The sequence below is a fragment of the Grampus griseus genome (genome assembly GCF_964374135.1).
Source record: "Grampus griseus genome assembly, chromosome: 3".
Taxonomy (NCBI): Eukaryota; Metazoa; Chordata; class Mammalia; order Artiodactyla; family Delphinidae; genus Grampus; species Grampus griseus.
The window spans coordinates 160633473-160660527 of record NC_139019.1 but is presented as its reverse complement, the minus strand read 5'-3'; the positions used below and the strand labels follow the sequence as shown (position 1 = coordinate 160660527).

The 27055-nt window shown below is 52.6% G+C and overlaps 1 protein-coding gene and 1 pseudogene across 2 annotated transcripts; one reads left to right on the top strand and one right to left on the bottom strand.

The window, feature by feature from the left end:
- Positions 1 to 26479, bottom strand: MAP1S (microtubule associated protein 1S). Its single transcript, XM_082652113.1, has 7 exons — positions 26334 to 26479; positions 24992 to 25093; positions 23418 to 23500; positions 22465 to 22605; positions 19517 to 21872; positions 1162 to 1397; positions 1 to 206 (listed from the first exon to the last, which is right to left on the bottom strand). The coding sequence occupies exons 1-7, from the start codon at positions 26452 to 26454 to the stop codon at positions 51 to 53; spliced, it is 3195 nt and encodes a 1064-aa protein (XP_082508239.1). The 5' UTR covers positions 26455 to 26479; the 3' UTR covers positions 1 to 50.
- LOC309821041 (serine/threonine-protein phosphatase 2A catalytic subunit beta isoform-like) lies at positions 4971 to 5868 on the top strand (annotated as a pseudogene). The gene has a single exon. The product of its transcript is annotated as a serine/threonine-protein phosphatase 2A catalytic subunit beta isoform-like (transcript).
- Positions 26480 to 27055: the final 576 nt, after the last annotated feature.

Sequence of the window (27055 nt, the reverse complement as noted above, 5' to 3'; positions counted from 1 at the left end):
ACCTCAGGACGGCGGCGGACTTGGGGCGGGGGGTGGTGCTGGGGGCGGGGCTAGAACTCCACCTTGCAGGCGGGGAAGGCCTCGTCCTGCATGGACACAGTGCTGTTACTGCCCAGCACCGTGATGCCCAGCGCCTGGTGCCGGGCGTGCGTCTCCTCATACCACTCGTGCATCGCCACCGAATCGAAGGTGGGGATCAGGGTCACCTGTGGGTGCGACAGATGGACCAACGGTGAGGGGGAGCGCCCTCTGCCCTCCCGGCCCAGCCCCAAGGCATCTGAGGCCCCTCTTCTCCGAACGCGTTTGTCTCCGCCTCCATTACCTCTTGCCTGGATGTCTGCAGCCGGCAGCCAGCCTGTCCCCGAAGTCCCTTCTCCCTCCCATGGCATCCAAAGGACCCTTCCACAAACCGGACCACTCTTCTGCGAATTCTTCTCCATGCTTCCCGCCCACACCCACTGCTGCCATCTCCCCCTGTTCTCTTGCCCAGGCCTCCCTCCAGCTCCCTGAATACACTAAGCTTGCTCCCGCCACTGGCCTTCGCCCACGCTGTGCCGTCTGCCCTGGACACTCCCTCGCAGCTGCTCCGTAAGCTGCGTACAAGGCTGGGTGTCAGCCCACTCACAGGCTGAGTGGGCGGCCAGGTACCTGGAGGCTCCTTCTATCCAAATTCGCCTCACCCTTCAAGGTTCTATTTCAAGGCTTCCCATGAGGACAACCCCAGCCCTCAGGGTCAATTCTCAACGTTCTTAGCTGTGTAGATACCACACATCTCACCTATTCCTCCTGGCTGATTCTCATAACATTACGGAGGTTCAGTGCCAGGGGTCAGGCGAGGTGATCAAACCAGCCCCACCCTGCAACCTCACCCAGGTTTGCTGCAGACAAGGAAGTGGATGTAACAGGAACAGAGTCCCGAGAGCTGGGTGGCACTCCTGCCTTTGACCTCACTGCCGCATGGCCCTGGGGACATGGCTTAGTCTCTCTGAGCCCCACTCCCTCCTTGGATGCGGGTGAGGGTCACACCAACCCCACAGGACAGTGTGGGCTCAGCAGGAAGACACCGGGAAGCGCTGACCCTGCCCAGTGGCAAGAGCTTGGGCAATGTCCCAGTGACATTTGCTGTCATCGGGACTGTCTCACACCCGGGTCGTCACGCACCTGGAGGTCACGGTCCCACTGCTGCTTGCCAGCCAGAAGCGCATCCAGCACAGCCCGCATGCCCTCTTCCTTGTGCTGGTCCTGGCCACTGATGACGTAGCAGAGCGCACGCACCCTCCGGAAGAACTCCTTGTCCACCAGGCGGGCACTGCCCCCGCTGGGCAAGTAGGCCAGGTCGAGGTAGACGGGGGAGCTCGGCGGGGCCAGTGACCCTCCTGGCCGACTGCCAGCTGACCCTGTGGGTAAGAGGGATGGGGTCAGTTGTGAGCTCTGGGGACAGGGAGGGGCTGAGACCCAGGGCCCAGGACAAGGCTCCCAGCTCCACCTGCACCTCTCTGAGTGGATCCCTCCCTGGCAGGAAGCCTGATCTCCATTTTATGGTTGACAAGCTCTCCCTGGCTTGTCCTGCAAACACCCCAGCCAACCCCTCAGTGCCTGGACACTCCCTGGCCAGTCCCTGGACACAGACATCCCCAGGGCCTGAGGGAGGGGGCAGCCAGGGAGGGCTCCCTGGAAGAGGGGGTTTTAGAGCTTGAGTTCCTACAGCAGCAGTACCTGGAATTCTCAGCAGCATCCACCGGTTTAGTTATTCAAGGGGAGCCAATCGGGCATTTATCAAACTCTCCTGGGCACCGCACCCTGGGGACACGGCAGTGACCAAAACAAACAAAAATCCCTGCCCTCAAGGTTGACAGGGAGCCAGAGTGGGTGTAGGAAGGAGAGCTGAGAGAGGGTGACGCAGGCTGGGCAGCCTGGATGGAGCTGGGGCAGCTGCTCTCAGGCCCTTGTCCATGCCCTGAACCCAAAGCCTGTGCAAGGGGGACAAGGCCACCATTCCTGGGCCAGTGAACTCACCAAGTGATTGAGGACATAGCCAGGTCTTGGCCACAGGAAGCCTGCCAGGTGTTCAGTGTCTTAAGATCATAAACGTTGCCCAGTGCAGGGTGTGGGCCCAGAAGGCTGCTGGGGCATTTGCAGAATGAATGAAATCCCCAGCTTTGGGCAAGTAGCGCCCCTCACTCATAACTGGGGACAGTGGTGTCGAGGACCCTGAGTGGTGCCCCAGGAAGGGAAAGCCACCGTGGCTGTGGAAGGCGAGAGGGGGACAGGAGCAGCAGAGGCAGAACAGCAAAGCGAAGACAAAGGGAATGTGGACGGAAGCCATGGGGCAGGAGGACAGGGGTAGAGCAGGGACTGGCAAGCTATGGCCTGTGGGCCAAATATGGCAACTGCTTGCTTCTGGAAATACAATTTTACTAGAACACCCACTGAGTACTTACTGAGCTGTTTTTGTGCTACAACACCTAGCTGAGTGAGTAGCTAGCTGAGGAGCTGAGAGAGAGACCATCTGTCCTACAAAGCTGAAAATGTTTTCCCTCTGGCCCTTTAAGACAGGCTTTGCTGATACTAATGTAGATGGTTGGTTTATCAGAAGCAGTGGGAGCAGGAGACCCTGAGTGGCCAAGACTGTGGCCTTTGGAAAGAGGTCAAATGCCCAGGAAGAGAAGGTCTCAGATGATCCCCAGCCTCCGGGTGCCAGCCTTGCCCATGGGCCCTAGGGGCCACCCTCTCTCCCTCCCTGCCACTGTGCTGGGAGCCCCTGACCTGCCAAAGGTCACAAGGGCCCATCAGATGCCTCTCTTGGAATCTGCCCAGGAAAGACAAGAAGTGGGGGCTCAGGGGGGCGCTGAGGCTAGAAGACAATCAAGAGACCAGGGTGGCCAGGAGCTGAGGACAAGCCACATGGGGAGAGAAGCTGGAGATGCCTGTCGGCTCCCGGAGGGCAGGACCACCCCAGGCTACTAGAATAGGGCTCAGTCCAGAGCAAGCGCTCAGTGAACATGACCTGGAGTTATTATGACTGCCATCGTTGTCGCTGCTTTCTCACCAGCCCCCTCTTGGTAATTCTAGACCTGCTCTGACTGATGCAGTGGCCACCAAGCACTGGAACGTGGTGTGAGACAAGACACGCTGGGAGTGCAAAACACGCACCAGGCTCCCAAGATGTAGTGTGGAAAGAGAAAAGGGAACTATCTAGTAATATTTTGTATTGACTACATGCTGAAATATCCTTTTGATATAGTAGTATGCAGGAAAGAATGAACACAGCAGGATTCTGGGACGATGGTACAGTAGGAAGCTCCAAGAATCTGCTCCCCTTCTAGATAGTCGTGCTGGCAGCCCCTCAGCGTAAGTCTGAAGCAACTTACATGGGACTTAAAGGACTGGAAATTTTTTCTTCTTCTTTTCTTCCCCCTTCATTTTTTTTCTTTTTCCCTTTTCGGGAGCCAAACATTTAAGCACTAGGACACTCAAAAGCAACTACTATGCAGGGGAATTTAGAAAGCAACCACAGATGCCCAGCAAAAGGTACAGGGTCAGAAAAGACATGAGAACACCCTAAGTTTACACCACAGACTGATCCCCAGCACAGAGACAGCCCACAATAATCAAACAAAGGAAGGAGCCACAGCAAACCCTGGGGAAGGGGAAATTTCGGATCTCAAGTTATCACATTATTAGATTCAAATGTACAGTTTTCAATTAAAAAAAAAATCACAAGGTACATAAACAGGAAAGTATGGCCCAGTGAAAGGAAAAAAATTTAACAGAAACTGTCCTTAAGGGAGAGCAAATGGTGGACTCACCAGGCAAAGACTTAAAAAACTGTCCTAAAGATACTCAAAGAACTAAAGGAAGATGTGGAAAAAGCCAAGAAAACAATGTATGGAAAAAAAATACAAATATCAATAAGGAGATAGAAAACATAAGAGTAAATGAAAAGAAATTCTAGAGCTGGAAAGTATAGTAACTGAAATGAAAAATTCACTAGAAAGATTCCACTCAAGGTTTGAACAAGCAGAAGAATCAGTGGTCTTGATGACAGGGCAATGGAAATTCTTGAGTCTGAGGAACAGAAAGAGAAATAATTGAAGAAAGTGAACAGAGCCTAAGGGACCTATGGGATACTATCAAGAGGACCAACATACACATTATGGGAGTCTCAGAAGAAAAAAGAGAGAGAAAGGGGCAGAAAGATTATTTCAAGAAATAATGGCCAAAATCTTCTTATATTTAATGAAAGACATGAACATAAACATCTAAGAAACTCCATGAACCCCAAATAGGATAAATTCAAAGAGAACCAGACTGAGACACATGATAATCAAACTGTTCAAAGATAAAGACAATCTTTTTGTGCGAAAGAACTGATAAAGGGGATGTTTATAGCTATAAACACTTTTATTAATATCTCAGATCAACAGCCTAACTTTACAACTTAAGGAACTGAAAAAAGAACAAAAGTAAATCCAAAGCTAGCAGAAGGAAGGAAATAATAAAGATTAGAGCAAAGATTTTAAGAATAGAGAGTAGAAAAACGACACAGAAGAAGATCAGCAAACCCAAAAGTTGATTCTTTGAAAAGATTAACAAAATTGACAAATCTTTAGTTAGAATGACTAAGAAAGAAAAAGAGAAAGAGCGAGAGAAGGGGCAAGGGAACTGGGAGTGGCTGGCGGGCGGGAGGCGGCGGCAGGTGCCCATCGTCCGGCGGGAGCTGCGCGGAAGCCCCGCACCTCCCCGCGCCCTTCACCTACTCCAGGGGTGCGTGGCCCAATGGGCCAGTGCGGACGGGGGTCTCCTGGAGGCCGTGCGCCCGGAACCGCCCGCGGGGCTTGGGCGCAGCGCGGGGTCGCCCTCCCCGGCTCCTTCCACTCCCGCTGGGAGCTGGCTGCGGGCGGGGGTGCTGGGGCGCGCGGGGGGCGGGGAGGGGGGCCGGAGGCAGCAGGGGAGGGGCTCGGGCCACCATGGACGACAAGGCGTTCACCAAGGAGCTGGACCAGTGGGTCAAGCAGCTGAACGAGTGTAAACAACTTAACGAGAACCAGGCTAAGGAAATTTTAACAAAATAATCAAATGTGCAAGAGGCCCGCTGTCCTGTTACCGTCTGTGGAGATGTGCATGGTCAATTCCATGATCTTATGGAACTCTATAGAATCGGTGGGAAATCACCAGATACAAACTATTCACGGGTGACTATGTAGACAGAGGTTATTATTCTGTGGAGACTCTGACTCTTCTTGTGGCATTAAAGGTGCGTTATCCAGAACATATCACAATAGAGAGGAAACCACGAAAGCCGACAAACTGCCCAAGTACATGGCTTTGATGATGAAAGCATGGAAATGCCAATGTTTGGAAATACTTGACAGATCTGTTTGATTATCTGCCACTTCCAGCCTTAGCAGATGGACAGATACTCTGCCTCCACGGTGGCCCTTCCCCATCCATAGAAACACTGGATCATAGGAGAGCCTTGGACTGTTTACAAGAAGTTCCACACGAGGGCCCAACGTGTGATCCGTCATGGTCAGATCCAGGGGACCGTGGTGGGTGCGGTATTTCACCACGCGGCGCTGGCTACACATCTGGACGAGATATTTCTGAAACATTTAACCATGCCAGTGGTCTCACACTGGTTTCTCCTGCTCACCAACTTGTAATGGAGGGATACAATTGGTGTCACGATCGGAACGTGGTTACCACTGTCAGCGTACCCGACGATAATTAAGTTATCGTTGTGGGAACCAGGCTGCTATCATGGAATTAGATGACACTCTGAAGTATTCCTTCCTTCAGTTTGACCCAGCACCTCGTCGTGGAGAGCCTCATGTGACCCAGTGCACCCCCGACTACTTTCTGTAAATTCCTCCTGGGAAAACCTGCGTTTGTATGTGGAAGTATACCTGGCTTTTTAAAAATATATATTTAAAAACAAAACAAAAAAAAGCAACAGTAATCTATGTGTTTCTGTAACAAATTGGGATCTGTTTTGGCATTAAACGGTATCATGGACCAAACTGTGCCATACTAATGATGAGCATTCAGCACAACTTGAGACTGAGATTAGTTCAACGCTATGTTCTAGATTGGTCGGTCTTAACAGTTTGCCTGCCGTGTTTGTAGTAACCGCTTTCCTTGGGGCTGTTCAAGCAAAAAAGGTAACTAACTCCATCTCCGTTTGCACTTACTTGGAGATCTTAGTTAGAGTGTTTAACTGGCATGGATTAATAGGGTTGGATTTTTATTTTTAAGAAAAATTCATAAAGCTAACTTCCACTTAATTCATTATCGTTTATTTTACTGAAATGTATAATTAACTGAAAAATTCTTGGGCGTACGTTGTCATAACATTTAAAGAGATTTCCCTTCATTTACACTAAATTACTATTTTATGTTGATCTGCATATTTCTGTATATTTGTCATGACAGTGCTTGCATTCTATTTGGTGTACTGAGCGAATAAACTTTCAATTTTAAACAAACAAACAAAACAAAATGAAAAAGAGAAGCCTCAAATTAGTTAAGATCAGAAAGTGGAGATGTTACTACCAATCTACAGAAATAAAAAGCATTATGAGAGTACTATGAACAATTATGCACCAACAAACTGGATCACTTAGAAGAGATGTACAAATTCCTAGAAACACAAAACCTACCAAGACTGACTCACAAAGAAATAGAAAATCTGCATAGACTTATAAATAGTAAGGAGATTGGATCAGTAATCAAAACCTCTGGGGCTTCACTGGGTTTCTACTAAACATTTAAAGAAGAATCATTAGAAAGGAAAAAGTAAAGTTATCTCTGTTCACAGATGATATAATGTTATGTGTAGAAAATCCTAAAGATTCCACACACACAAAAGAAAGCTGTTAGAACTAACAGATGAATTCAGAAAATAGCTGGATACAATATTAACACACACAAAAAACAACTGCATTTCTATACGCTAACAGTGAACAATTCAACAAGGAAATTAAGAAAACAATTCCATTTACAATAGCATAAAAAGAATGAGATACTTAGGAATCAATTTAAAAAGGAGGTAAAATATTTGTACACGAAAACTACAAAACACTACTGAAAGAAACTAAAGAGAACATAAATTAATGGAAAGATATCCCATGTTCATGGATTGGAAGACTGAATATTGTTATGCCACCACTACCCAAAGCGATCTACAGATTCAATGCAGTTCCTATCAAAATCCCAGTGTTTTTTTTTTTTTTTTGCAGACATAGAAAAAATACATTCTGAAATTCATATGGAAGCTCACTGGGATCCCAAGTAGCCAAGGAAACCTTGAAAAAGAAGAACAAAGTAGGAGGACTCACATTCCCTGATTTCTACAATTACTACAAAGCTATAGTAATCAAGGCAACGTGGTACTAGTATCAAGACAGACATATAGATCAATGGAATAGAATAGAGAGCCCAGAAATAAACTGTCACACATATGGTCAAATGATTTGTGACAAGGGTGCCAAGAACATTCAATGGGGAAAGGACAGTCTTTTCAGCAAATGGCCCCTGGGAAACTGGATATCAACATGCAAAAGAATGAAGTTCAATGCTTATTTAGCACCATATCCAACAATTAACTCAAATTTAACTCAAAAAGCAAAATATAAGAGTTAAAACTATAAAATTCTTAAAAGAAAACATAAGGCAAAAGCTTCATGACACTGGATTTGGCAATGACACCAAAAGCACAGGCAACAAAAGAAAGAATAGACACACTCAACTTTTTGAAAATCAAAAAATTTTGTGCATCAAAGGACATTATCAACAGAGTAACAAGGCAAGCCACAGAATGGGAGAAAATATTTACAAATCATTATCTGATAAGGGATCAATATCCAGAATATATAGAGAACTATCACAACCTAACCACAAAAAGACGAACAACCTAACTCAAAAATGGGCAAAGGACATTTCTAAAAAGATATACAAATGTCCAACAAGCACATGAAAAGGTGCTCAACATCACTATTCATTAGTGAAATGCAAATCAAAACCACAGTGAGATACCACCTCACACCCATTAGGATGGCTACTATCAAAAAGCCATAAAATAGGGCTTCCCTGGTGGCGCAGTGGTTTAGAGTCTGCCTGCCGATGCAGGGGACACAGGTTCGTGCCCCGGTCCGGGAAGATCCCACATGCCGTGGAGCGGCTGGGCCCGTGAGCCATGGCCGCTGAGCCTGCGTGTCCAGAAAAAAAAAAAATCCATAAAATAACAAGTGATGGCAAGGATGTGGAGAAGGTGGAACCCTTGTGCACTGTTGGTGGAACGTAAAATGGTACGGCCACTGTGGCAAACAGTATGGCAGTTCCTCGAGAAACTAAGAATAGAATCACCATAAGATCCAGCAATCCCACTTCTGAGTATATACACCAAATTTGAAAGCAAGGGTCTCAAAAAGGTATTTGTACATCCAGGTTCATAGCAGCATTATTCACAATAGCCAAAAGGTGGAAGCAACTCAAGTATCCAACAATGGATGAATGGATAAACAGTATGTGGCCCATCCATATGATGGAATACTGTTCAGTCTTAAAAAAGGAAGTTTTGACACATGCTACAACATGAATAAAGCAAGAGGACAATACGCCAAGTGGAAGAAGTCAGTTACAAAAAACCCCAAATACTATATGATTCCCCTTATATGATGTCCCTAGAGTAGTAAATTCAGAGACACAAAGTAGAATGATAGTTGCCATGGGCTGGGGACAGGGAGGAATGGAGAGTTAGTGTTTAAAGGGGACAGAGTTTCAGTTCCACAAGATCAAAGTTCTGGAGATGGATGGTGGTGATAGTTGTACGACAATATGAATGTACTTAATGCTATTGAACTGTGCACTTAAAAATGGCTTAAGGTAGTCAATTTTTTTTTTTTTTTTTTTTTGCGGTACGCGGGCCTCTCACTGTTGTGGCCTCTCCCGTTGCGGAGCACAGGCTCCAGACGCGCAGGCTCAGCGGCCATGGCTCACAGGCCCAGCCGCTCCGCGGCATGTGGGATCTTCCCGGACCGGGGCACAAACCCGTGTCCCCTGCCTTGGCAGGCGGACTCTCAACCACTGCGCCACCAGGGGAGCCCAAGGTAGTCAATTTTATGTTACATTAATTTTAGCACAATTTTTAAAAATTGAAAAAAAAAAACCAAAGCACAGCAAGCCCAAGACTGCTACCCTTAGAAAGCAGACATGTTGGCCCTTGGCTGCCTTCTGGGAACTTGGATTTCAGAAGGGTTCCCACCATTTCCAAAATTCCAGACTCCCCAGGAAGGGGTGAGCAAGTGTACAGCATAAACTGCATTGCCGTACAAGCAGTGTAGGCATGGTGAGCCACTCTTCTTATCATTTGGGAAATGGTGGGAACCCTTCCAAATATATATATAAAATCTGATCATTCTCAGATGTATTTGGTCTTTATCCACAGTTCCCGCCTCACACCTCCTAAAACCCTTGGAATTTTCTCCTGGCTGGCTGCCAGGAGAACCAATCATATGATTAAGAGGTTGAAACTTTCAGTCTTGCCCTTTGATTTTGGGGGAGGGGAGAGGGGCTTGAGGTTGAATCAATGGCCATTGGCCAATAATTTAGTCAATCACAACTATGTAATGAAGCCTCCATAAAAGCCCCAAAGGACAGCTTTTTGGCCCTTTTTCAGAGAGCTTCCACATCAGGGAACCAGAGTGCTTCTACATGCCACTGTGTGGGGCCCCAAGCTCCCTGAGGACATCAGTCAGAGCCCTCATTTGGGACCTCGTCCTATGTATGTCTTCAACTGATTGTTGATTTGTATCCTTTAACAGAGTTTTATACGTAATAAATGAGTAATCTAGGGAGTAAATGGGTTCTTCCTGAGTTCTGTAAGCTGCACTAGCAAATTAACCAAACCCAAGGAGGGGGTCATGGGAACCTCTGATTTATAGCTAGTCAGTGAGAAGCACAGGTAACAAACTAGACTTGCGATTGGCATCCTGAGTTGCAGGAGGTCACCAGAACCCCTGGTTTGCAGCCAGTTGGTCAGAAGCACAGGTAGAAACCTGGGCTTGTGACTGGCATCTGACGTGGAGGGTGGTCTTGTGGGACTGAGCCCTTTACCTGTGGTATGTGATTCTATCTCTGGGTAGAGAGTGTCAGAATTGATTTGAATTCCTGGACGCCCTGCTGGCACCCAAGAATTGCTTGTTGGTGTGGGGAAACCTACACACAGACACACACACAGTGGAACTGGGTCCAGGAACCCTTTTTGGTTGGTGTCAGGAGTGGGATTTGCTAGAATGACCCTGGCTTACATAAACATGTGGTTTTTTTTTTTTTTTTTTGGTGTGTGTGTGTGTGTGTGTGTGTGTGTGGTACGTGGGCCTCTCACTGTTGTGGCCTCTCCCGTTGCGGAGCACAGGCTCCGGACGCGCAGGCTCAGTGGCCATGGCTCACGGGCCCAGCCGCTCCACGGCATGTGGGATCTTCCCAGACCAGGTCACGAACCCGCGTCCCCTGCATCGGCAGGTGGACTCTCAACCACTGCGCCACCAGGGAAGCCCCGAAACATGTGTTTTTTAAAGAGAAAGGATAAAAGGGTGGGGAATGAGCAAACGCTGATCCCCAGATAGCTACCCAGTCACCCACAGTATGAAACTGCAGCTGCACTGCAATCAGTTACTAAAGGTAAAAGTTACCAACGGAATGTAGTAATGGTAGTAGACCCAACACCCAAGGAGTTGGCTCACTGGATATATAAGGAAATGCAAAATAATAAGCAGTATGCTGAATACACAGTTTCCTGGTTATTGTTATCTCTAGTAGCCAAAATGAAAGTTAAAAAATGTGCTCACTCGGGTCTTGATGTTGAACCAAGTTCAGATTTGGGTAGATCTGAGGTTTGGTCATTAGCCTCAAAGCCGCCCAGAGAGGGAAAAATTATGCAGGGGCATCAGGAAAGACCTCTAAGGTCTCTGGTCACCAAGAAGGTAGTTAATGTAGGGGGAGGGCAAAACCAAGAAACAACTAAAACCAGGAGATAGAGTGTAAAGAAACGGACTCACTTTGTGGACTGGTATCATCAGTTTCCTGAAGAACCTTTACCAAAACGGATCGTGAGAGTAACCAATTTGGGGGCTGTGTCTTTGGTTTTGAAGGCTGCAGAGTAGAAGAGCACATCTGGGTTGATGCAGGACCCGAAGCTCACTACTGAACAATCACAGATTGTTCCAGACACACAGGAGGTTATTCCCAAAGGAATAACCAGCCTGGCCGACTGGATAAACGCCACTGAAAAGTGTGTTTATCCTGGGAAGGGGGGACTGCCCAACTCACCCCATAAATGCCAAGTGGGACACCCCAGATGAAGCAGCTGAAATGCTTCCTATGCAAGCCATGTGGGATTTATAACTGGGACATTCACCCACTGAATATGCCTGTTACCCAGGTTTTGGTAAATGCTGTGATTAACGGGACCCTTGCTGCATGGGCACCCCATGGAACTTTACTGCTACAAAACTGAACAACAGTTCTAGAAGCCTTATCAGATCTGCTATCTCAGCTTCTCTGATGACACCAAGAACATTAGAGTAATTAAGAAAACGGGGAGAGACAAAGGGGAGAGTCAAGGGACTTGACCGAGTGGAGTGGTAATCTTCAGATGGCTGTTGAAACGTAGAATGAATAAAGCAGACACTGATAGAGTTGAAACTGAGCAGGACCCTGTGGGGCTCCTGGACATGGAGGCCTTTCTGTGTACCCCGTTCTTGTTTGTAGGGGCAGACTCCAGCCTCCATGACCTTCCCGGAGTCCCAAAGGGCAGATTCAAACAGTTGCTAATCACGGAAGGGAGGGGATGCAGAGACAAGGGAGGGGCAGCCAAGAAACAATAGGGCAGCCTTGGGGCAGGGGCCTTGTTCCACCTCAAGGGATACATATTAACAATACCTTTGAGCTCTTTACAGAACTAAAACCCCCAACAAATGGAAGATGTCAGCATTATTCATCCCAGAGAACAGCATCTGAGGCCAGATGAAAGGAACCAGAGAAGCTCATCAAGAGATTACCTGAGACAGGATTAAAGGAGTACAGGTGTCCCCCCCCCCACACACACACCTTAACCTTATCAACAACCCGCCCTTGAACCACTGCTATTAAACTCCTCACCAAATCCCCCCTGGGTTGGGGGACACAGTTTTTCAGGGGCATGAGCCCACTGTGCCCCACTCTGCCTGGCAAAGCAATGAGGTTCTTTTTTTTTAAAGCTATTCTTTTCTAATTCACCCAAAACTCTCCCTGCAAGATTCGATGTGGCACTGGCTCACAGAAGCCTAGTTTCGGCAACAGATGCAGCACTAGCAGAGATTGGATGGACCAGTGCGGCCCCCAACGTTTTGTTAAAGGGCCCCAAACAAGTCCACTATTTACTCTAGTTTGGAGGGATTTCGAAAGCCAGGAGGCAAAGATTACAGTGAGAAACCTGACCAGGAATCCCCTGCGGGTGAGGATTAGGAAGATTAATGAAGATAAAGACTGAAGCAGAGGCCAGGATCTTCTGGCTCCACCCCGGGGCGGGGCGGGGGGGGGACCCAAGGCCATCTGCACAGGCGTGGAGAAAACAGCCAGGAGAGGAAGACCTTCTTAGGGTTCCTAGATACAAGAGCCCAAAGCACTGTGATTCCAACACCAGTTGGTGAAGTCTTAGCGGGGGCTAAGGTTAGAGTGGGAGGAACTGGAGATGCAAACGTTGATGGGATGAAGGTGCACATTGGGATGAAAACTGGGGTGAGTGGACAGATTTGGTGTGAGGTGGTCACATCTCCTTTACCTGACTGTATTACTGGGATGGAGCCTGGCTGACTGGGGATTGCCTCCCCTACTTACTATTGTAAAGCAGAGGCCTGTAAGTCCGCCCTCCGGCCAGTTTTAATTGGGGACGCCAGATGGGAGCCACTAGAACTGCCTGAGCACACACAGGTGGCTAACATAGAGTGATCTAGAACGCCTGGTGGACAAAAAGAGACGACCACTTTAATTCATGATATGCTAGAAGCTGGAGTGTGGGTACCCACGAATTCACTGTACCATAGCCTTGTGCGGCCTGGGGAGAAGACGGATGGTTCATGGAGACTAAACGTAGACTATCGAGACTTAAACCAAGTTGTACCACCCATCGGCTCAGCCGTTCCAGACACACAGAAAATGCAAGGAGGCTGCTACTCAGCGAGTTACCTCGTAAATGCTTTCTTCCCTGTTTTGATCTCAGAAAAGAGCCAGCAGCAGTTGGCCTTCACATGGGAAGGATCCCAATTTACCTTTCCTGTGCTGCAACAGAGGTATCTGAACTCACTGGCTTACTGTTGTGATTTGGTCAGAAGGGACGTGGACTTGATGCGGGTCGCCAGTGTAATCATACACTATACTGACGGTGTTACGGTGATAGCGGAAACCAAAGAGCAGGCTAGGACTGATCTGAGTGCAACAGGGACGCACATGACCAACTGGGGTGGGTTAATAAATCCAGCACTGGTTTCCAGGCCTGCCCGAACAGTCAAATTCTTAGGAAGAACCTGGGCAGGGGCCACCTGGAATATTCCACAAGAGACTAAAAATAAACCGCTGTCACTGTCCTCCCCAGGACCAAACAAGAAGCCCAGCGTTTGGTTGGTTGACTTGGATTTTCATCTGGGAATGCTGCTTCCATCTGGAAGACTACCCGGAAGAAAGCTCTGAGTTAGGGACCCGAACGAGAGCGGGTTGTGTCTGAATTACAAACGGTGGCAGCCCTCTCAACTTGGCCGTTGGGCCCTGCCGACCCCCCACTCAGGTATGATTTGGGAAGTGTCGGCCATACTCTGTACACTCTGCAGACTGGAGCTTCGGGCAAAAGCCCAGGAGCACCTCCCAGCAGTGACCACTGGGATTCTGGACCAGAAAATTCCAAGATGCTACGGCCCATACACAGTATTTGAGAGACCATTAGTAGCCTGCGATTGGGCATTAACTGAGATCACCTCGATTACTGATGGACATAAAATAATCATGAAACCTGAGATGCCCACAATGTCTTGGGTGATGCTGGAGAAACACTCCAATGAACGCAGTGCCCAGAAGTGTTCCATGATAAAAAGAGAAATGGTTCATCTGAGAGCACGCTGCCAGGGTAATGCAGGGAGGCACCCACTGGATCATGAGCACGTAGCCTCTTTTCCTCCAGGACCGACTTTGGAGCCACCTGAGGAGCTGCTGGAACTGACTGGCACGTGGCCTTGCCCTATGGACGGCTCTCAACTGAACCACAAAGCGCGCTTGCTTTATGGATGGCGGTTCCAAGATGAATGGATAATAACCTGCTTGGAAAGCGGCTGCATTAAAACCAGGGGATGGCGAGACTCTGACTGGAGGCAGCAAGAACAAATGGGCTCAGTGGGCTGAATTGCACGCTGTTTTCCGAGCAGTGGTGGAAGAATTGAGCAACGGTAAAAGCCCCTATGTTTGGGTTTTTACTCCTGGGCCCATGGCGTGGCTGTGTGGTCGGGCGGACGGGCAATGGAAACCTGGACTATTAAAGGGATGCCTGCATGGGGCGCGGCCTTATGGAAATCACTCTGGGAATTTAAGGGGCGTGTGAAAGTAGGACATGTCAATGCCCACCAGAAGAACCCCTTCCAGGTTTGGAAGGTCACTGAACCACCAAGTGAACGTTTTGGGAGGGCGGTCCATGAATGAGTCGGCATGGGGAGAGGGCTGCAGCAATGCAGAGCCCCACAGGTAGCCGGCAAGTGGATTACATTGGACCAAAGCCAGGAGCCCTGGGGCTATAGATGAGCCCTAACAGGAAGAGACACCCTGCACTGGGTTTGCATACCTGATGGTAGATGCAAATGCTCAAAATAAGACTGGATCAGAAAATACTGTAACAATTTGAGCCACTGAGTTACATTTCTTCGCACCAAGGGGTGCACTTTACAGCCCACACTGTCCAACAGTGGCAAGAGATCTCACACCAGATGTGTTGCGTATCATCCTCAGAGTAATGGTTTAATAGAACATTGGAATGGGCGGCTGAAGCATTTGCTGTCTAAAACCAGGGGAGACACAGGCTTGAGAGGCTGGCTTACACACCGTCACGAGCATGTGCTCACACTCAACATGAGCGGGGCTGAGGGCGGGTCCCCACTGGATAGATTCCTCCACTTTTCTGGGGGTGTGGGCAAGTCGGGGTGGGGGAGGATGCTGATGCGACTGTATAACTCTTCCCCGCATCACAGCAACTTTTTTTTTTTCTTCTCCTACTCGATGCAGTCCCAGAACCAGGGATGCAACTGTGGGGGCCAGAAGCAGGGATGATTCCTCAACAAGAAACTGGTAACTGTATCTTTAAACCTTTATGTCAGAATTCCTAAGGGGCTAATGGGCCCGGAATGTGCCTTCACCCGCCTCTGGCAAAGTTGGTGCTGACAGTGAATGCTGCCGCGCTGCCTAGCAGTTGCAAGAGCCCACTGGTTCTGTACCTGTGTAACCCTACTCTAGGCGAGCGGCAGTGGACGGGGCAGGGGAGACACCTGCCAGCCTAGTTTCCTGGCAGCAATCTGGACCAGCACGGTGGCCAAACTAACGTCCCTTCCAAGAGTGGAAAAGTGTGGGTAAAGATAAATGACAAATGGAGAGGAAGAATAACAGCTGAGGGTAAAGGGATGAATAAGTGGGTTATGCAATGAGGGAAATCCAACATTTTATTAACACCTGGAGAGAGCCTCAGAGCAAGAGAATAATAGAATCTCTTAGCAGAAGCATACCAGATGCCCAGCAGGCTGAAGCTGGTCTGCTGAGATCAGCCCTGATTTGGGGACCTGATAAGATTGAACAGCAGCCTGCACAGCTGAATGGCATGGCTCTGGAAAGACATTCTGGTCCTGAGATATATTAACGACAGGACCAACTGTTAAAAGATTAAATGGAATTCTAGCGATGCGCCTGTGTCTTCTGACTCCCATTTTTCGGGCTACATCTACTACAAAGGATAACATTTGGGAACTGTTTCCTACTGGGACTTCAAACTGTGTGGTGTATAGCTCCCAGCTGACTGATCTATGTGATCACTGTGTAATTACAGATCGTGACAATCAATTGCTTAGAAAGGTCCCTGGTTATGATGGACAAAGTATAACGGCAGCGTGCTGAGCATGGGAGGGTGTGCTGTGCACGAGCACGTGTCATCCTGCTTTTGTGGATGGAAAACGATTCATCAAACTAGGAAAAAACAGTGGGTCCCCGATGGGATTAAAGCAGTGGGCATCACATGGTCGCTCAAGTTCCCCTGGGGTACAGCCCTACCAGAGACGAGGCAGGCCATGGGAAGCCTCATGGCATACTCAGACTAAATTAAATTACATCTAGGTGTGCTTACCACGCAGCTAAGCCTCGTCTGGGGGGCCCAAAATTTTGGGGTGCAAAACATGCACCCTATCTGCACCCAGGCCTTTAGTACACAACGGCAACAAGGTCTCTGGTGGATTCAACAACACTGGCCCACAAGCCAGAAAGAGCCTTAGGGTGAATAGGTGCTAGCAGGTATCCTAGGACAAGTGAAATTTGCTTTTAATGAGGAGTGGCATCCAGAGGATAAAGATTAATTAGAATAGGCAGACTAGGGGGAGTTCTCTTCCAGGTGGAAGGCGAAGGATGGGAGCCAGCCTGGAAAGAGAATGAGGTTTTAGCAAAGTGGGTCAGGCAGACTGCCAATAGTGCTGGATATGTAGAACTAGCATTGGGACCCAACAAGGCCTCCTGACTATTTAAATACATACGCAGGCTGAAGTGGCCACGGGGCAGTGGCCCTCAATCCTAGCTGCCGGGGCTCAGGGGCGCACACACCTACGGGAATGTTACGGCCCTCCAAGCTCATGGAAGTTCTCTGGGGACATTTATAATTTACACAGATGCACCCTGACTGCGCGCACCTCCAGTAAAGCTAGAAATAAAATATACCCTGCAGCACAGTTAGTTGGGATAGGAATATTCTAAATACAACTCGCGTCCTCCCCACAGAAGGGAGGTGGGCCCTGCGATACGACACACAATGGAAATCAGACTCAGTACAAGCTCGTGAACTTGTCCCTAGTTACCGTGGAATCCGGAGCTAACTGAGTCGTGGCCAGTGGTCACGACCTCTGTCCTTAGTACCGTCTGGTATATGGGCAAAGGCAGATTCTGTTGGGAAGGCAAAGTGAACACGTCTGTAGCTCTTACCGATTGGTTGTGTAATGAAAATGAATCGTACGGTAACCATATTGCGATATGGTGTAGCCCTGTCGCTGGTAACATTCAACTACCTCATGTAAATGAGTCTTCTGGTAACACTGATACTGATGATCAAATGTATTGAGAGCCTGAGTTAAAGCCTCCTCTGGAGGTAATACCTGTGGAAAATGACTGGCCCGAGGAGGACCAGGATAGCTAATCACCAGCTGATTTCTGTGCTGAATAGTTCTGCACAAATTGATCGTAAGGTACAAGGAGCAAATGACGTTTCTCTAAATCGATCCCGGGACTTCCCGGGTGTCCGCCTGCCAATGCAGGGGACACAGGTTTCGAGCCCTGGTCCAGGAAGATCCCACATGCCGCGGATCAACTAAGCCCGTGCGTCACAACTACTGAGCCTGCACTCCACAGCCCGCAAGCCCCAACTACTGCGCCCACGTGCCACAACTACTGAAGCCTAGAGCCCATGCTCTGCAACAAGAGAAGCCACCGCAATGAGAAGCCCACGCATCGCAATGAAGAGTAGCCCCCCCGCTCGCCGCAACTAGAGAAAGCCTGCACACAGCAACGAAGACCCAACGCAGCCAAAAATCCACCAATCCATCCATCCCTGTCCCACACAGCTTCTCCAAATGTCTGGCCTATTTATGTCGGTACTGTTGCTACATCTGTTCTAATAAATGCGACCCCAAATATAAGTGCTGTGATAGGTATGATTGCTTTGCTGTAAGGGATCTGTTCCACCAGGGGGTGGACTGCAGTACTGTGATTTACAAGAAATACATATACTTGGTCATTCTCAGATATATTTGGTCCTTCATCCGCAGTTCCTGGCTCACAGCTCCCAAAGCCCTTGGAGTTTTCTGATCAATGTGAGCAATGGGAGCATCTCTGTTATATTTGGTCTCTAGTCCTCAGCTCCAGAAAACACCTTAGGGCCAAAAGGGTGAAATGGGTGTCTTGTTATTAATAAGAAGCCCTTTTCCATCACAACCGGGTTTATGTTAATGAAGGTGACTTTGGATCCCACCCCAGGGTGGGGGCTTGTTGCCAGGAGAACCAACCTTGTGATTAGCGGGTCAGAATTTTCAGTCTTGCGTGTGGACTCCTGGGCAGGGGAGAGGGGCCTCAGGTTGAGTCACTCGCCATTGGCCAATGAGTTAGTCAATCATGACTATGTAATGAAGCCTCCATAAAAGCCTCAAAAGGCCGCTTTTTGGCCCTTTTACAGAAAGCTTCCACACCAGGGAACCAGAACGCTTTGTGCTACCATGCAGGGTCCCAAGCTTCATGAGGACCTAAGATCCCTTGTTTGGGACCTCGCCCTATGCATCTCTTCATCTGGTTGTTAATTTGTACCCTTTAAGAGCCTTTTATACTAAACTGGTCATCTAGTGAGTTAAATGGGTTTTCCCGGGTTTTGTCAGCAGCTCTGGCAAATTAATCAAACCAGAGGAGGGGGGCATGGGAACCTCCGATTTACAACCAGTTGGTCAGAAGCACGGGTAACAGCCTGGACTTGTGACTGGCACCTGAAGTGGAGGGTGCTCGGGGGACGGAGCCCTTTACCTGTGGAATGTGATTCTGCCTCTGGGTAGACAGTGTCAGGATTGCGGCCAACTGCGGGACAGCCGGCTGGTGTCCAAGAATTGGATCCTGGAAACCTTTCCAGTGTACGTGTGAGGTAGAGGGTGCCTGCACGACCAGCCCCAATAGAAACCCTGTGCCCTGAGTCTCTAAGGAGCTTCCCTGATCGACGGTACTTCACACGTGTCGTCACAGCTTGGAGCTCAGGGAACCAAGCACATGATATGGGACTCCACTGCGAGGAGGCTTCCAGAAGCTTGTGCCTGGTTTCCCTGGGACTCCCCCCCATGTCTTTCGCTTTTGCTGATCCTGCTCTGTATATTTTTGTTGTAATAAACTCATGAGTATGACCATACACCGAGTCCTCCTAGGCAATCATCCAACCTGGGGGCGGTCTTAAAGTTAACTTCACCTGTTTCTTTTGGCTTAGCGTGGCTACTGGAAAATTCACCACGATGGATGCTGCTCACATTACATTTCCGTTGACGGTACCGCCTGAGCACCTTGGAATTGCAAGTGCTTAAGGAGTCAGGCCAGAGCTTCCATTTTATCGGAGAAACTGAGGCCCAGAGAGGGTGGTGCGTGTGGCTGAGACCACACAGCAAGCGGGGAACAGGAGGAGGACTTGGGCAGGGAACCCACTGCAGGACTCCAGCCCCCAGGTACTTACCGGATGGACCTCGAGTGGTTGTCTTGGGGACTGAGGGCTTTCTGGCCAGGGGTGCCCGACTTCCTTTGTCACTAGGCTCGCTCCGGGCGCTGAGTGGCCGACTGGCCCGGTCCCCACTGGCCAGCCCCTTGGTCTTGGCAGCAGTCACTGGAGTGGCTTTGGGGGCAGTGGTGCCACGGCTGGGGCGGGTAAGGGGCTTCCGGGTATGGCCGAGGCCCTCTCTCAGCCGCGCCTGCTCAGGAGGCAGCATCTCAGGGTCCACCATGCAGATACTAGGTGGGGTGGGCAGTGGCGGGGGTATCTTGAGCGGGTCAGGCAGTGGGTCGCGGCGAGGGGCCCCAAAGCCCTCTGTGTCCTCATCTGAATCCGCGGTGCCAGGGGCGGCAGGCAGGGGGTCCGAGTCAGACAGGGTAGGCAGGGACTCGCTGACGGACGTGGGTGGTGTCTCCTCCACCCCTGGAGCACCCGCCCGCTCCTGGGACCGGACACTACTGTCATTGGAACTGCCGGGGGACACAGGTGCCGGCGCCATGGGCACAGCCTTGCGGTGCTCAAACTCACAGGGTGATACCAGGCACAGGTCCACGTCGTGTGGGGAGGCCGAGCGGAGCACCCGAGGGCCACAGAGTGGGAGGCTCAACCCGGCTTCACTTGCAGCGGCAGCTGGTGGTGGGAGCACCTGCTCAAAGGACACCGACAGGGACTCGTCCACCTCTGTGGAGTGCGGGGAGCCCACCTCGGCAGGCAGCGAGGGGGTGGTCACCGTGGGGGATGCATCCGGCCCAGGCTCCCCACCCCGCAGCGGGCTCAGTGACAGTGGCCCGCTGCTCTCAGTTGGGCCCTGGGGGGCTCCGGCGGGTGAGGGTGTGCACGGCTCTGGGGTGCTGGTGGCCAACAGCAGCTCCAGGGTCTTCTCCTCCAAGCTGCCGCCCTCCTCCCCAGCTGGGCTCAGCCCCAATTCCAGGCTGCTCTCCTGGCTGGGCGTGGCCACCAGCCGGGGGGCTGGGGAGCCACAGGCCTCCGTGGCGGGGCTGGCCTCTCTGCACCGGAAGCTAGGTGGGCTGCGGGGCCCATTCTCTGCTGGTGGGACACCCAGGCGGGGTGTGTTGGGTGCTCTGCGGGGCTTGGGAGCCACCTGGGCACCTGCTTTCTTGCCACTGACCACAGCGGAGGCCACCCGCCGTACCTCCCGGGGTTGGGTCCGAGGGGCGCTCGGCTTGGGGTCCTTCTTCACCTCCCGGGAGGGCCTGGCTTCTTTCTCAGCCTTGCGAGGGGCCTCAGCCCGCGGTGGCTCCTTCTGGGCCACCCCGGGGCGCTCCTGGGCGGGCCTGGAGGGTGCCGTCGTCCGGCCCTCTCTCCTCAAGCTGTCCCGGGAGCCCACGCTTTCCTTGCTCTCAGCTCGCCGAGGCCCCACCAGGTCCTGAGGGGTCACCACAGGCTCCCGCAAGAACCCCAAGTGCTGCAGGCGGACCAGGCCATCCAGGAGGCGGGCGGGTGGCGTGCAGCCAGGGAACAGCACGCGCACCACCTTCTCGGAGGGGCCCGCGGGGTGCCACACCAGCAGGGCACACACAGAGGCCAGCGTGTGGTCAGTGGCGGCCGAGGGCGGGTGCAGCACGTACATGTCCAGCCGGCCCACGCCCATCTTCTGGAAGAGCACGGTGGGCTCGGCCGGCAGCGGCCCACGGTTCAGAGGCAGGGGGGTGATGCCCAGCTGGGCCAGGAGGCTTAGGGCCAGCTCCGCCTCATCCTCCCCGCGTACCAGCCGCGAGGCGGCTGCACGGGCATTGAGGAACACGATGCCCAGGTTGGGGGAGATCAGCCTGCGCAGCCGGTCATCCCCAGAGCCCCCGCCAGCGGCTGCCTCATCACGCTCCGCCAGCTTGCGCCGCAGCAGACTGTTGAGGCCGGGGAGGCTGTCAGCGCCCGCGTGGGTCACCAGCACGGCGTCCACCCGGTCCAGGTGCCGCACCAGCTTCCAGAAGCTTGACTTGGGGTTGGAGCCACCATTGACCAGCACGGTGAAGCCATTGACGGCGAAGAAGGCAGCATCCCCCAGGCCACCAGGGAAGATGTAGCAGCAGGGCCGGGCGAGCCTGAGGAAGCCCACGGAGGCCGGAGGCTCGAGCAGCTCAAAGGGGGACGGCGGCTCCAGCGATTCGGCCACGTACTCCAGGAACTCACGCAGGCCCTCAGAAGCCGGCAGCTGCACTGGAGGGTTCAACCGCAGCTGGAGCACGCCCTGGAGGCCGGGCACTTCGGGTGCCAGCTGGGCCCAGTCACCAAAGGTCGGGCAGGTGATGGTGAGCTTGGGTGGGTCTGCAGGCGGGGGTGTGGAGGCCAGGAGATCCCGGATCTGTAGAGGGCGGAATGGTTAAGGGGTCACCTGGAGCCAGGCAACACCCAGCCCCTTGGGAAAACTAAGGCCCTTTGCCTGCCTTTGTCACCCTCAGGACAAAAACCCAGCCTTCCCCACATCCCAGAAGGGCCCATCACCACCTGTCCACCTCTACCCTCCTCTCTCACTCTCCCTGCCCCAGGGCCTTTGCACTTGCTGTTCTCAACTCCTAAAGCACAGCATCCTCCAGAGAGACCTTCTACACTCACCCCACCACCACCCCTGTGTACTGGTTCTTATCAAACCAAACATGGTTTGCCAGGTTTTTGCTCATTTTGCCCCACCCAGACTAAGGGATTCAGAAGGGACCCCCATTCAGATGGGACCTAGAATCTGCGGTGCCACTTGAAGACTCTGAGACATCTGCTAATCTACAGGCCCACACACTGCAGTGGGTCATGGGACTGGGCCCAGGAGGAAGACACGCCACCACCATTATTCCACAGAGGAGGAAGGGACGATGCTCAGGGGGACAGCAGGTCGCTGGAGTCACTCAGCCCAGCGGGGACGAGCCAGGCTTCAGAGGCAGCATGGTGAGGGGGCGGCTTACCTCTTTGTCCCCCAGGACCTGGAGGAAGTGGCGGGGTGAGAAGCCCCCTGTCTGGAGCAGCAGCTCCCCCGTCTCCTCCAGGCAGGGCCCAGCCAGCACCAGCAGCTTGTGAGAGGCAGGGTCCAGGAGAAGGTTCCGGAGCTGAGGGAGAGGGAGAGTGTTCAAGGCCCTATTCTGTGCAGTGAGATAGTCAGCACCCCTCTTTGGGGTGGTCCGCAGCCCCTAATGTATATATAACCACCCAACTCCTGTCCCCATGACGGCCTGGCCAGTACTAAACTAGAAGCCGGGACTACAGCCTGTAGGCCTCCAGTCGGGCTCGACCCCCTATTCCTGCTCCCAACTCCTGCTCATTCTACAAAGCCCAGCTCCGGTGCCCCCTCCTCCTGGAAGCCCTGCACACCCTTTCTGGGCTCCCTGAAGCCCACCTCTCCCTCTGGCCCAGCCCCAGTGCTATGGGGAAGAGGGGCCTGTGTCTGGCTCTGTCTCCTCGAGCCCCTTCAGGGAGCATTTTTGATCAGAGGAATCAACTCGTACAAGAGTATCTAGAGCGGTGTCCCGGGGCTCTATCTTGTTCATCTTTCTCATGGGAAATTGAGAGAAGAGCACAGATGTCCACAAGCTAGAAGTATTAAGTCAGTTCAGACAATTAGCGGGGCCCAGCCCAAGGGAACGCACGGGACGCAAACATCGGTTGGGTTCTGCCCTCCCACCTCCAGCCCTTCCCTATCTCATTCCTTCCTCCCAAACTCCAGCCTTTCCTGATTCCACCCGCTCCCACCATCAGCTCTGAGGAGGGAATAAATCGAGGCTGGAGTCATCGGGGGAGGCTTCGCTGCTGCTGGGTGTCAAGAGGATTTCAGGCAGCATGAAGGCAAGGACACATGAGGTGAGGCCAGGGGATGGCGCTCGTCCCAGCAGCCCGCTGCCCCCAGGAGCCTACCCTTCCCTACCTCGTCACACAGGGACTTGTCTGATGGATTCAGGAGGACCAGCGTCTCCAGGGTGTCTCCACGGTGGTGCAGGCTCCGCTGGCCTGTGGGGGAACCGGGCCCTGTGAGTTTAGGGCTGAGCCACATGTGTGGGCATCAGCCTGTGACAAGGTCAAACCCTGCCTCACTGTGTAACCCCAGGCGGCCATGAGCCCCTCCAGGACCCCGCTTCCCAGGACCCCCAGCCAGAGGGTCATCCAGGGATTAACAGGCATGTGGTAAAGCTGCAGGTCAGGATGAGGCAAGAACAGGAAACCGCCTTGGCAGGCCTCACGCTGGAAACAAGGCCTCCACTGCTGGCAGGGCCCAATTCACAGCTCTCAGCCCTGCAGGGGACGCCACTGTCACCCTCATTTTATAATCAAGGAGCCTGAGCCCAGGGAGGGCCAAGGAGGGTACACCAGGAAAAGGGCACAACATGGGCAAGGGCCCTGCGGCAGGACTGAGCTCTCTGTGTCTGAGGATCAGGAAGGGGCAGGTGGGGCTGCAGCGAGGGGCAGCAGGAGGGAGCCGAGGGCAGGGAGGCCTCATGGGCCACGGAGAGGGAAGTGGGGTTGATTCTGGGATCCGAACGCTCGTCCGTTCCCCAGAGACCAGATGTGTTTCAAATATGGAGCACCCGGCCTGGGTCTGGAGAGGCAAGGACCCTCTACTGCTGGTTACCCTTTATCAGTTTATCACGGGCTTCTTATCATGTGCGGATATTGCCCCATTCAGGTGGGGAAATTAAGGCACAGAGAGGGGAAGTGGCTGTCAAGGCCACACAGAGCGGATGGCATTTCCAGCTCCCCCAAATGGTGAGGGTCAGGAAGCCACCCAGAACCACTGGGACAATGAGGCGACGGACACTTCCTTCCCCTCCTGCAGCGGCCTGGAGGTGACTCAACAGGCTGGCTGAGGCAGGGGAGAGCTGCAGGCAACACCCAGGCCCTGCCCAGCAGCTGCTCTGTTCACCCCGGTCACCCCAGAACCCCCAGGGAGCCACGGGACATGTGGGGCTGGCCCAGGAACCCCAACTCCCTCCTCGATCTTGTTTTCTCAGGTCCCCATCTATTGAGCATCTACTGTGTACCTGGCCCTGTGAAGGAATCACAGGCATAAACCAGACATAGTCCCTGCCACACCAGGCCTACACTCCACCCTCCAGTCCCGCTCAGCAGCCCCTCACTTTCCAAATGTCCTGTCCCTTTGACTGGGCCCTTCCCTCCACACTCCACGCCAGCCCCAGCTGCTTCTCATCCAAAAAGACCCTCCTCAGAGGTCTCCCTGTCCCCCACACCTCACTGCCTTACCTGTCAGCTGGGGACAAAAACACAAGTTCTTGCCTTGTGGGGTGCTGATGACCAAAGGAAGTGAGTGCTGGCTCAGGGCCTGCCCCTGCTGTGCACTCAGTAGATCTCAGTTGTGTTATTACTGTTGCTGCTTACAGCCATTCCCTGACCCCCATGCCTGGCATATAGCTGGCACTCAAAGAACACCTGTCCACTGAATGAGCAGAAGGGGAGAGCTGGGGCATGCAGGGTCCCCAGCCTCACCTTTCACAATGCTGGAAAAGGTGGCCGAGTGCCGTGACACGAAGACCTTGAGCTGCTCATCTAGGCTGCAGACGCCAGGGTCAATGTCCCACGACCGGATGCCTGGTGGGGAGAGGGGGGAAGGGAGGTAGGAAATCAGCTGGGCTTCCCAGCTCCCAGAATACTTCAATAACTAGCGGATGGCTGGTGAGGGCCGCCACAGGCCCCTCCCCTCAACCTGCCCCTGCACATGACGGCCTGGAAATTCAGAACCATCCAATGTGCCTTTGGAGCCCACTGCATCCACCCTCATGGAACCCAAAGTGTAAATCAGGCATTTTACAGAGAAGACTCAGGACATCAGAAAGAAAGTCCCGGCCTCCTACACAGTCATCTTGTCCCCTCCGTCATCCTCCCCCCCCCACCACTGGTTTCACTGTTCCTCAGCCCTGCCAGGCACAGTTCCCATCTCTGAGCCTTCGCGTGAGCTGTTCCCACTGCCCAGAGGTCCTTCTCCCCACCCTTCAGGTCCTCTCAGCCCTTTGCATCCTCTGAACACCCCTGTAACCATCTGAGCTTAAAACTTGGTCCATCTCCTCACTCACTTTGGTACCCGCCCCCCAACCAGACCCATTAGTCCTGTGAGGGCAGGACTGAGCCTGCCCTTGGTCCCCACGCTATCCCTGATGCCCTGTGGGGTGACATTCCTTAATCCTGTGAACCGAGATGTTTGCTGCCGTCCCATTTTACTGGCTACGGACGGCAGGCCCTGCCGATCTGAGAGATGGGGGATGGATGAATGCCCTCCAATCGCGGTTCGGGGTGCACCACGCCTGCCGGTCCCACCGTGCCAAGTGGCTGCAGGTTAACCTTGCAGGTGCACCTATGACTCATATCCCCAGGTGCCAAATCCCTTGAGCAGGCAGCACCCGCCCACACCCCAATTAGCAGTTCCTCATGGAGCTGCGGAAAGTAGGCCCTGGAGCTCCGGGCCCAGCCTCCCCATCCCTGCTCCTCCCTCCAAGACTTCCAGGCTGCTAAGGCCCGAGGATTCGAGGAGGGCCCGGAGGGCGGGAAGCGGAGCCGTTGCCCATGCTGCCCAATCGCGTGGGTCCCAAAGCCTGGGCCCGTATCCCCTCCCCGGTCTGCACCCCGCTCGAGGCGGAGCAGCCCAGCCCAAACCCGAACGCTGTTTCCTCTGCGGGCACGCACGGGCTCTGCCTGCGCCATGTGCCTAACGGTAAGGGGATAGGGGCACCGGGGCCCCCGGATCCAGCCGCCCCCCGCCCCATCCCCTGGCCCTTAGGCCGAGATGCGCCGCCGCGCCCGCCTTCCCGACACCGCGTTCCCGGGCCGGCCCGACCTCGTTCAAGCTCCTCCAGCACATAGGCTAGCAGCCCGGGGCACCCGCACTCGCCGCCCACCACGAGCAGCAGTGAACTGGGCGCCTCCACCGACCCGGGCCCTGCTGCCGAAACCGCCATCTTCGCGCCGGCCAGACGCTCCGAGCGCCCGCCCTGCTGTCCCCGCCCCTTAAAGGGGCCGGACCGGAAGGGCTGAAGACCCCGCCCGGAAGCCCCTCCTCGCACGTTATCTGCCCCTTCCCGCCCATTGAGGTCGTGGGAGATGGGGGTATGGAGACCTAAAGGTTGGCCTAGCCTTGGGTCTCCACTTTGGGCACCCCTCCCAAATAACCACTGATTCATTCATTCATTCACTCATTCATTCACTCAACAAGTTCTGACTGCATGCCTACTACATGCCAGTCGGAATCTCTGCCCTCTGGAAACTCACATCACATCACAGTGGGCCCAATCAGAACCAGGTCCCAGATGGTCCCAGTTCCCCAGGTCAGGGCTTAAACAGAGAAAAGAAGGGTACCTTTGAGGGCTTTGAGGGATGCATAGGAGTTTGCAAGGTGTGGGTGATGGGACAATGACATGGGAGGCATAAGTTAGATCATGTGCAAAGTTTTAAAGATAGGAAAGTACATGTGAATTCGAGACACATTCCAGAGCACTCTGGGCCTGGAACAGGGCACACTTATTCTGCTATATGCTAGGCATTTTACTCCATTAGTTCACT